The following is an 11,995-nucleotide window of genomic DNA, read 5'->3' on the forward strand; positions in this document are numbered from 1 at the left end:
TTAGAATATAGGTAATCAAAAATAATCACACCAACCAACATAGGTCTGTTGGTTGAGTCAAAACATATAATAAATAATGTTACTTTGATTGAAGCATTCTACAAAGTCATATTTAACAAAATATCAAGACAAAATAATGCAAAAAAGAAGTTGAGGAAAAGACAATTCTCAAAGCAAAAGATCAGTCATGACATTGTAAATCATAACCAACTATGACCAGTTGTTGTCAGACTTTACAAAAATAACTCTGACACTTTTCACTGGCAGACCCGTCATCCAATCACATTAGATATTGACTCCAGCGAATTTGAGCTTGTATGTAGTACCTTAAAACCTCTTTAACTGTTATGGTGTGGCACATTCACGGATCCAGATGCAGCTACAGGACAGCAGAGATCTTTCTTGACTAGGCCTGCAACAACGAATCGATAAAATCGATTATCAAAAGTGTTGGCAATGAATTTTATTATTGATTTGTTGTGTCGCGTGATTACTACGGCAGTCAAATCGCGGAGAAAAAAAAAAAGAGTGGAGCAGAGCAACTAGCTAGCGTGTCTGAGATTGGAGTGAGACACTGAGAAAAGCTGAGGCTTTTTTGCTATGTCACATCAGTGGCTCTGGTATCAATTCATGGAAGTACGAGGACATGGAGAGTGAGGAAGAGCTCTTGATGAAGAGTTCAGCCCCCATGTTTGGGGCTCATAAGGATATGTTAAACCATTCAGCAAAATTCAACTGAGTTTGGCCCTGCCGGAAGTCTTTTTTGGGGCGCTGTTTGGATAAATTGTATATCATTCATTTACTTCTTTAATCAGTGATTGGCCACACTGCTTATTAGACCCGTCTTTCTTGGGCCAAATCGATATGGCCCCAGCACAAGCACGGCGCAGCAGAAAGGTACACGGGAGCAGCTGAGAGGTGCACTAGCGAAGAGGACAAGCAGGGAAAAGCATATATTTCACGCAGATATCATATTTTACAAATATTACTGGGTATATTCAATAGCTCAAATTTTATTTAATTTAACAATTTGTATAATGTATTAATATTTTTATAATATTTATAATTAATAATATTATAAATATTTGTTTTTGGTGGCTGATGGTGGATGGGGCCAGGCCCCGTGGCCCTCTATTGGCCGGCCGCCACTGGACTGATGTAAGAACTGCATTTTACATTGTAAATATACCATGGAGTTTGTGTTTATGAGGTTTCATGAGTGTGGGATATTCAGAGGTCACGATAGGTCATATTATACAGTGACATAAAGTTTTAAAAAAAAATCTCACTGTGTGAAATGGCAAGTATGGGGACTAACATCACACATGCATCATTGGATCATTGAATCCAAATGAGTGACAGCGTTCCATTCATACACAATTTATACAATTTCAAGACTCTTTCAATTTGATTAGAACACTTTATTAATCCCCAGTGGGGAAACTCATTTGTCTCCAAAATTCATACAGACAACAATATACTCATACAGAAAACAAACAGATAAAGTCCACAGTGCACCGCAGACAAAAAACACATCACAAAGGACAAACAACACCAGAAAATTAATTATGAAACATGACCGACATCAGAGAGATGGGTCTCTCCACCCTTATGATGTCCGACACATTGCATACAATGCTTTCTGTGTCTCTCTTATCTACGTGTTTAATATCAACACATTTGTGAATGTTGAAGAGTGCAAACAGAGTGTGCCGTCGACTGCTGGAATGTATCAACCTATATCTCATACTCAGGGCCAAGTCTACACTATCTCCTGCTGACTCCCAACTCCCTTCCTCTGGCCTTGACACCCACAGCTGTGTCGCTTCACACACAGACCTCATAATACTTTTATTATCATGACACAAAATTATTCAAGCACGCTGATTATTAATAATGATTATCAGGTACAACAGATATGCACAGATTCCTGGGTGCCATAAAGGCCAGCAAGTTGTTCACTTCTCTGTGTCTTAACCGGCCTGCCACGTAATTAACCTTAATAGCTAAGCATTACCTTAGCTAACCTATGGTAAAGTAAGCTAATGTTAGCCAACACAGAAAACTATAACCGATGTTACATCGACAATGTTAAGGAAAAGACAACACACTCAAGTATTAGAGAGCCAGGTTAACTTACTCTTGACGTCCAAGGCGACTCAGAACTGCAGAAAACCCAAGCCTCACATTCAAATGAAGCTAACCGCTAGCTAGGGCTGTAACAACGAATCGCTTAAAATCGATTATCAAAAGTGTTGGCAACAAATTTCATTATCGATTCGTTGTGTCGCGCGATTATTACGGCAGTCAATAAGTCGCGGAGAAAAAAAAAAGCAGAGCAGAGCAACTGGCCTGCCAGCGTGTCTGAGATTGGAGTGAGACACTGAGAAAAGTTTAGATCGTGATCTTCGCAAAAATAGAACATCTTTGACGTGTCGAGTCTTGGCCAATCAGAGTTAAGATGTCTTCAGCGTCTTCATTTCCCTCAAACTTGTTTTTAATGGTCAGCTTGCTATCACGTTAGCTAACGTGTTTGGGTAGTGTTGGCGTTAAAGTTCCGTTATGTTCCGTTACAGTTCAGTCTTTCTTGTAAAAAAACGTAACGTGATGGAACATGCCGTAACCCCCCGGTCTGGTTCAGTTCACGCTGTCACTCGTTAACGTTAAACCGGCACACCGGCGGATCTGGCTGCAGGTTTTTATTTTTTTACTCAAAGTAGAATGAAGCAAATCACATAGTTGGGCTTAGCCAACAATGTGATGTTGTGGTCATAAGCGACCCAGATATTGATCAGATGATGTGAATGAAAGAGTTTAAGGCAGGTGGAGGTCCAAACAGACGTGAGAGGAGCAGTACAGCTTCCCACTGTCCCAGTATTTCATACATATTGATAAAGCAGAGTATGCTAAATGCAGCCTCTGCTCCAAGGAGACCAATTACAGTAAAAAGGGCTCACATTTGGCAGATGTAAAGCATACATGTGTATGTTTTTAGTGTTATGCCGTGTTCACACCGGATGCGGCGCGAATTTGCGGCGCGACCAGATTACATGTTAAGTCAATGCACAGACGCGTTAGGTTGCGAAAAAGCGGATTTTTCGCCTGGCGTCGCGATAGAGCGTTGCGAATATTCGCAACTCCGCTTTTCCGCCGGCGTTCAAATATTTCAACTCCAGCGAATAATTCGCATGACGCGGAGTTGCGAAAGCCAATCAGCGTTGAGAAGCTCCGCCCGGCATCACCGCCGTTACTGAATGAAACTGCTGGTCCGCTGAAGGAGCGCTGGAGCGCTTCATTCAGACACTCGTCCTGGAGGAGGAGCTGTGTGCGACTACGGATAATGTTATGAACCCAGACACGGGGCGGTTGATGTTCCGACGTGTGTGGGACTTCCTCAACAAGTATAAAGCAGAAATAGTGGTTATTTATCTGGTGGATGAAGGAAATAGTAAATGTTTTCAAGACACAGAGATAAGCCCCGCCCTCTTTCCCCAGCGATGGTTGCGAAAAAATGAATTAACCACAGAGCGAATTTTTCACCTGCGGCGCGATATAGGCGAAGTGGCGTTGCGAAAATTCGCAACTGTTTTGGTGTGAAAACGGCATTAGTCCATTTTTTTTTTTTTTTAATTAACAGCTCAGGGATGTTCAAGGAGCAACCTGTTTGTGCTTTCTGAAGATGTTTTGCACTGTCAGTTCTGTTTTTGAATAAAGGGTTGGAAATGAATGATTTTTTGTTTTTTTATCTGATTCATCGATTAATCGAAAAAATAATCAATCGATTATTAAAATAATCGTTAGTTGCAGCCCTACCGCTAGCTAACATAACGTTAGCTCAGGCCTTTACCTGTTAAGCTAATGCTACTTAACGCTAATGCTACTTAACGCTAATGCTACCGGTTAAGCCAATGCTACTTTCACCCGATGTAGAAAATGGAAGGTGTCACCAACGTCGACCGTTCAAGAAAGCTTTTACTCTCTGACTAATACATTATGTTGGTATGGCTACCCCAAGCGAAGGAGTTCAAGTATCTCGGGGTCTTGTTCACGAGTGAGGGTAAGGTGGAGCGGGAGATCGACAGGCGGATCGGTGCGGCTGCAGCAGTAAAACAGGCGCTGTACCGGTCCGTCCTGGTGAAGAGGGAGCTGAGCCGGAAGGCAAAGCTCTCCATTTACTGGTCGGTCTACGTTCCAACCCTCACCTATGGTCACGAACTCTGGGTCGTGACCGAAAGAACGAGATCTCGGATACAAGCGGCCGAAATGAGCTTCCTCCGTAGGGTGGCCGGGCTCAGCCTTAGAGATAGGGTAAGTTGCTGGACATTAGGGGGGGGCTTGGAGTCGAGCCGCTGTTCCTTTGTGTCGAAAGGAGTCAGCTGATGTGGTTCGGGCATCTAGTCAGGACGCCTCCTGGACGCCTCCCATTAGAGGTTTTCCAGGCACGTCCAACTGGTAGGAGACCCCGGGGAAGACCGAGGACACGCTGGAGGGATTATATCTCTCGGCTGGCCTTGGAACGCCTCGGGATCCCCCAGAATGAGCTGGAAAGTGTTGCGGGTGAGAGGGAAGCCTGGGTCGGCCTGCTGAACCTGCTGCCACCGCGACCCGACCCCGGATAAGCGGCTGATAATGGATGGATTGTATGGTTACCTCAAGAAGAGGGGTCATGTTCTCAGGAGGCCGGCTGTTGTTGCTTCAGCAGCGTTTTGGAGAAGAAGGGCAGGCAGTGCGCAGCTGTGAATGGAAATGTTGAATGGAGGAAGCTGCCTACATCGCGCAGCGTGTACAGCTGGCACTCAACTGGGTCCAAAAGTTTCACGGAACATGGAATAAGATTTACTAAAATGGCAAGATATCAAAATATATATTTTAAAAATGTGCTTTCGGTGCATTTTCACAGCAACACATTTTTAACACATTCCAAAAGATTAAAACAATTAATATATGAAAATAATAGCATGAATATGTTTACTTACTAGTTGCACTCAAATATTAATTAAAAATATTAAAAAAATGTGGTATATTATATTAAATATTTATTGAAAGTATACTTGTACAATTATTTTAAAGTGTGTTAAAAGTAGAATTTTTAAAATAGGTGAACGCTTGACCTTTGTATACTTTTTATATATTTTCAGAAAGTACACTTCTCAAATATGACTTAAAATATTTAAAAAAAAATGGCATATATAAAATCTGTATTTATCAAATGCGCTTTAGATAAAAAAAAATGTCAATGCTAATTTAGAGCATACATTTTGAAATATACAAAACAATATATTTGAAATTAAAGTACATTTGAGTACTTTCATTTAAAATAGGGCTGGGCAAGCTAACGCGTTATAAATGAGTTAACGCAGCAATTCATTAACGCATTCATTATTTTATCATCATCATTTTTTTTGCATAGGGGCTTTACGTTACACAGCATTGATGCAGCGCATTGACGGCGCGTGTGAGCCTCCAGACGCTCCGTCGTCAGGAAAAAAACACAAGTTGTATAACTACACAAGTGACTGTTGCTCTCACTGAGACTACTGGACATTGCTGTAACAGTTATCTCAGAGTCACAGTTTGTAGCGGAGCCTTCCGACAGATGGTCTTTAAAGACCGTAGCTTTAGCCGTAAACGGAGCACTATGCTACTTCCGTTTCAATCCCGTTTATCGTCTTCAAAATAAAAGCACCTCATCTCAAAAGAGGAAACCAGATACATTTTGCTTACGGCAGACAAAAAACATGCAACAAAAACAACTAAATTCATTGACAAGCCGTTTCTAACTTTAGAACATATTGAGTTACTCACACAGTTCATTATATTGATGAACTGTGGGTGCTGCTTCACATGTTTTGACTGTTTCTGATTTATTTGTTTACTGTTTAAACATGGACAAAAGAAGGAGTGGCTTGTCCCTCACAGGGACCCTTACTACTGAACAGACTGTTTATGTTGTTCCCTGATAAAAGACAAATGTTTCTTCTGGTACCTGTTCATAAAAAAGAAAAGAAAACTGTTTTGTATACCGTTGTTAACTTGCTGTTGCTCCAGAGTGCCTGTTATATTTTTCTGATAACACTACTTTCAAATAAAAGCGTGCAATACACTAGTTTTTACTTCATTATTGAATTTGGCGCATAATGCGAGTAATCAGTTAAATTTTTTCAACTTTGCCCAGCCCTAATTTAATTTTTTTTTTTTTATATATATTTTTTTTAAGTATACTACAGTAAAATTTTTTTAAAGTGTGTTAAAAGTGTAATTGCAAAAATAGGTGAAAGCGTGACTTTGGTATACTTTTTATATATTTGCAGAAAGTACACTTCTTTGGCAGTATGTTTTAAATATACTATTGAAAATGTAAGTATATTTTAAATATACAAAAGTATATATATTTTTCACCTGGGTGAGTATAAGAGACCATGTTTCGACTGCGTAGGAGTGATGTATAGGGACGGCTCTGGAAGACGTAGCTACCTCTCGATCACAAGGTAGCCCTGGGGTCTATTTTACTGTAAATCGGACCATAATTTACTGCATTAAATCATGATTTATTGAAGAAGACTAGAAACTGTCTATTAAGGCCATAAACTCATGTTCAAAATGTTTACTACGGTAATAATTTATAGACTTCCATACAATCAGACTTTGTTTCGCAACTAGTTTAATTACTTCAAAAATAACATATTTTAGTTTTCTTTTGGGGTGTCTATAATACATGAATGCTTTATGTAAAAATAACATGCAATCTGTCTATTGATGTTGTGTTCAACAATTTACCATCAAAAATAAATCATGATACTCAGAAGCAGCAACGCAAAGGATTTACAAGAGGGAGCTAATTAGTGTCTTGTGTATGTGTGTAGACCTCTGTGTGGTGTGTGTGTGTGTCTTTGTACCTTAGTGAATTCTCATCTCAAAACTGTTTTATGCAATGTTGTTAAAAACTATGTCAAATGTCAAACTAAAGATCTGATTTGTTGAAGTCTATGACAATCAACGACAACGTCCACTCTCTGTGTACTTTAATCTGCAAAGGCCTGCTTAAACTGCTTTGCATCCATAGAGACACATGAGGAGAACATCTGATTGGATGAAATCTTCTCCTTAAAACCAGCAGCACTGCAGGCTGCAAGCAGAGCAACAGAGGAAGACAGGAGCTGTGCAATGGGAAAATAAGCTAATAGGGAGAAAATAAATTATAATACATGTAGTGTATTTGTGAAAAAAATGGAATATAAAATAGCTATAACTTTGTGATTCTGTTTAGGACAGCAGAGAAGGCTTAGCTGGCCCTGACGGCCATGAGAGATGTGATGACAGACAGATATTTCCTAATTTTAGCAGAAAGGTTGACCTCTGTGAGCTGAGCGACCTCGTAGCTGTTAGTGAGGCATTTTCTTGTGTTTTTTTCGGACGGCAAAAATATAGTTGTTGAGCTCGCAGGCTAGCTGCCATTTGCTTGACTTTCTCCATTATATTTTAAGAATCTGCAGCAGGCCAATAAAAAATGGGCTGTAGTTTGGACTCCCTTGCTGTAGGGCTTCAGTAGCCTTTTAGTGTGACCATGCAAGGCTCCAAGCAGGTTCACAAGAATCAGAATTTGATGGTAAGCCAGCGTGAATAAATCCAAATCGGTGTTACATTAGCCTGCTGGTGCATCTCAAATTAGTTTTGTGCTTTTGCCTCCATCTTCAGAGATACTTGTTAGAAAACTAAAAACAGGTTTAACCATTTATGAAGATGAAACTTCTAATACTAATCATGCTGCTGCTACTACTGCTACTGTTTAGTGCTGTAGTGAAGACCCCCTAAACTGAGACCAAGTCATGACCTATACCAAGGCATTGTGAGATTGATTCAAGAAGACACATTAACAAATGAATCACAATGCACAGCACATTTTGAGATATTCCTCAATTGTGGTCTTGAAATAACTTAATCTCTGTGTCTGATGCCGAGACAACGCGGAGTAAAAATGCGGCAGATTCCGTATCCAACAACGTAAGACAAAAAACTCAGGAGCCAACAAGCTTCAGATGGTATGCCTATCACTTGCTTGTAACGCTATGCTGTAAAACAATCCACTCAGATGATTCACGTGCTGTGTGCTAAGAGAGCACCATTACACACTGGGGATATTAACAAAACCTCCTCAGTATGAATTTAGGTACACAGTGGGAGTTTGTTCAAGTGCAATTGTTTACTCTTGTGGGACTTATACTGCATTAGCATTATTAAATTAACTGGAGAGGAGTGTTCCTTTCTTTGCAAAGCATGTACAGTATTTCCCCCCTGAACAATGTCAGGTTAATTATTGGGTAACACTTTATAATAACTACATGCTATTTAGCATTAGTAAAGCATGAGTAAACACCTAATTCATCATTTATAAAGCATTGTTCCAACATTAACACTCATTAGTATGCAATTCATAAACATACTTACAAATGTTTCATTTTTGATTAACAAGCTTGACTATTGTGCGTTTCATGATTGGGTTTTCATACTTTATAAATGATGTATTCCCCATTTGTAAATGAAGTAGTATATTTACAAACCAATTATTAAGGATTTATAGATTATTAATGAGATCATTTATAAATTGTTAGTAAATGATTACAAAATAATTTATTAATGCATTTATTGATACGTATATTGATTTAGATATGAACTAATGGTTAGGGTCAATGTTAACATGTGCTTTTTAAACGTGTTTTAATACTGCAATTCATGATTAATTCAGGTGGTTACTAGTCGTTAGTTAAGTATTTTGTGGGACCCCCATCTAAAGGGAGAACTATCTGCCGCGGCACATCAACAACCCAAAAAGTTACAAAATGTCACATTGTAGCATAATAAAAAGGCTTTGCAGGCAGGTAGTATTAATGCCTCTGCCACAGCTTTTTGATTTGGCCACCAGTTCAGCTACTAAGTAGCTAGCTTTGAGAGCTTTCTCAGACACATTTGTGGATTTCCTCATAAAAGTTACCCGTTTCTCAGTTTGTGTGCGCAGGCGAACAAAATAGTCCCTGTTCTTGTTCTTCAGTGACGGGTGTTTCGTCTCGAGATGACGTTTCAGCTTGCTTGGGACCATGGCACTGTGTGATAGCTTTTCCCCACACACCAAGCGTAACGGGATCTGTGCAGTCGGATCCCCGGTGAAAGTGAATCCAAACGAAAGATAACTTTTCGCTGTACAATGTGAGCCCAACATATGCCTTACAAAGTATTAATAAATGACACACAAAACTCCGAACTAAGTCGAAAAGAAGCGCGGAACCGGGCCAGAAAGAATGGCAACACAGCTTGCTAGCTTGCTAGCTAGCTAGATACTCATAATCAATCATGTGTACGTGCCAGCAAACTGAGAAACATACTGACCACTCATGCCACTGACTGGCATCGCCAGATACCCCTGGCCCGGGTCCGCGCTCCCTTTCGACTTAGTTCGACTTAGTTCGGAGTTTTGTGTGTCATTTATAAATGCGTTGTAAGGCATAGATAGGGCTTACTTTAGATGGGGTTACACAAAATACTCAATTAACGACTAGTAACTACCTGAATTTATCATGAGTTGCAGTTTTTTAAACATATTGGTGAAGCACATGTTAACATAGTCCCTAACCAGTAGTGCATATCTAAATCATATGTATCAATAAACGCATGTATAAATGATATTTAAATTAAAAGAAATATCATTTACTAACACTTAAATTATCTCATTTATCATCTATAAGTCCTTAATAATTGGTTTGTTGTATATATATTACTTAATTTACAAATGGGGAATGCATCATTTATAAAGTATGAAAACCAAATCATGAAACACACAATGATCAAGCTTATTATTCAAGAATAAAACACGTATAACTGTTTTTATGAATTGCATACTAATGAGTTGGAACAATGCTTTATAAATGATGAACTAAGTGTTTACTCATACTTAACTAATGCTAAATAGCATATAGTTATTAAAAAGTGTTACCAATTATTGGTAAAAAAAAAAAAGTAGGACAATAACACACATTGAGAACAAAATTACTTATTAGACAAAAGTTACCATTAATGTTGATGTTTCTAACTGATGGACGTCTATCTGAAAGATGAAGTTATCTCATGACACTTTTTATGTAGAGCAGGTGTAGACTGTATACTATGGTTTCTTTTCCTTTTTTTAAGAAACTTTGAGCAAAACAAGGGAGAGAGAGAAAGAGAGTTAGAGATCCACAGAGAATAGAAGGATGGATATGGATCTTCATCACAAGGCATGTTGCCCGAAGTATATTTAAGAGCTAAATTGGCAGACGAATTGGCAGAATATGCTGCCAAACTGTTTGAGAAAGGTAAGCGTAAAAGAAAGTCCTAGAAATTGATATAGTTGGATAAAGAGCTACACATACTGTGTTTTGTTTATTCTATTTAATATATATATATAATTGTATGTGTTACTTTAAACTGCTTGACAAATAATGAATTATCTTCAAAAAATAAAATAATAAATAATTGCTATTGCTATTGTTTAAATGTTTGAGATGATGTTTATTGTTTTATCTAAAGTGCCCACATATTTCCTTTTCAGTGTATTTAGGAAGTTTCTTCTCCATCATGCCAGAGGGAAATCATAGCACCGTGACTGAATTTATCCTTACTGGATTCCCTGGACTTCATCCAGAGTACCAAGGCCTTGTTTCAGCAGTATTGTTCTTAGTTTATGTCTTAACTTTAACAGGCAATGTTACCATTGTTTTCTTATTTGCAACCAACCGCAGTCTCCATAAGCCGATGTATTATATCATTCTAAATCTGAGTACATGCGACATTCTTTTTAGTACCACCACTTTACCTAAGATTATCAGTAAGTATTGGTTTCAATCAGGGACCATTTCCTTCACTGCTTGCTTTGTCCAAATGTACTTTGTTCACTATCTTGGCACAGTGAATTCCTTAATTCTCCTCCTGATGGCTTTCGATAGGTACGTGGCAATCTGCCATCCTCTCAGATATCCCATTGTTCTTAAAAACTCCACTATCCAAATTCTCAGTATTACAGCATGGGTTATGTCTCAGCCAAGCAATTTAATGATAACTATTAGGGCATACCCTCTTCCATACTGTGCCTCAAACATTATCAACCACTGCTACTGTGATCATATTGGTATAACTACCCTGGCATGCACTGACAGAGCCCCTTATGGTTTTCCTGCTTTTGTGTTTGCAATGTTTGCCTTACTGGGACCTCTGGCATTTATAATGTTTTCATATTGCTCTATAATTTTAGCAGTACTTAAAATTGCAAACTTACAAGGTCGCATTAAAACTCTGTCCACTTGCAGTACTCAGCTGATTATAATCGCACTCTATTATTTACCCAGATGTTTTGTGTATTTAGCTAGCAATGTCGGCATTACATTTAGTGCAGATATGCGAATAGTAATAATCATGCTGTATAGCCTTTTCCCCCCCATGGTTAATCCACTTATATATTGTTTAAGAGCTAAAGATATGAGAGAGAGCTTGTGGAAGCAATTTAACAGAAGCATCATTCCACAAAAAGCACAAGTTCCATCTGTTAGCAACTGATAAACCTCTGCATTTAGCCTTCTCTATTTGGGAGGACTGGAACATTTAATAAAAAAACACTGATTGGAGACAACTTGAAAGCCAAAGCTGTCACAATGTGTATCATGTCATTTTAAAATAGGTTTGCTAAAAGTCTTCTCGCCTTTAATCCTATTCTTGTGTTAAAGAAGGTCTAAAGTGATTGTACATAATGACTTCAAAGGGGTATTTGTTTAGCATCCCCTAAAATAGTTAAATTCTGACCTACATTTTTATCTTGGATCTGTTGATCTCTCACATATTTCTTGTTTCATGTACAGCTTTTGACCTCCAGCACAGCAATTTTTTTTTCACAAGAAATGTACAATATACCACTGGTCAAATACATACTTCTTATCAAGTGTCTGTTCTACTATTCTGTGGAGGTCATTGTCTT

The 11,995-nt window shown here is 38.6% G+C and overlaps 1 protein-coding gene across 1 annotated transcript; it reads left to right on the forward strand.

Annotated features, from left to right (window-relative positions):
- Nucleotides 1–10,605: 10,605 nt before the first annotated feature.
- LOC306742131 (olfactory receptor 13C2-like) lies at nucleotides 10,606–11,580 on the forward strand (the record flags this gene model as incomplete). The annotated part of the gene is made up of 1 exon (XM_079224471.1): nucleotides 10,606–11,580. The coding sequence occupies one exon, from the start codon at nucleotides 10,606–10,608 to the stop codon at nucleotides 11,578–11,580; it is 975 nt and encodes a 324-aa protein (XP_079080597.1).
- Between the last annotated feature and the right edge of the window lie 415 nt (nucleotides 11,581–11,995).

Source organism: Taurulus bubalis, assembly GCF_910589615.1.
Source record: "Taurulus bubalis genome assembly, chromosome: 10".
In the NCBI taxonomy this organism is placed as follows: Eukaryota; Metazoa; Chordata; class Actinopteri; order Perciformes; family Cottidae; genus Taurulus; species Taurulus bubalis.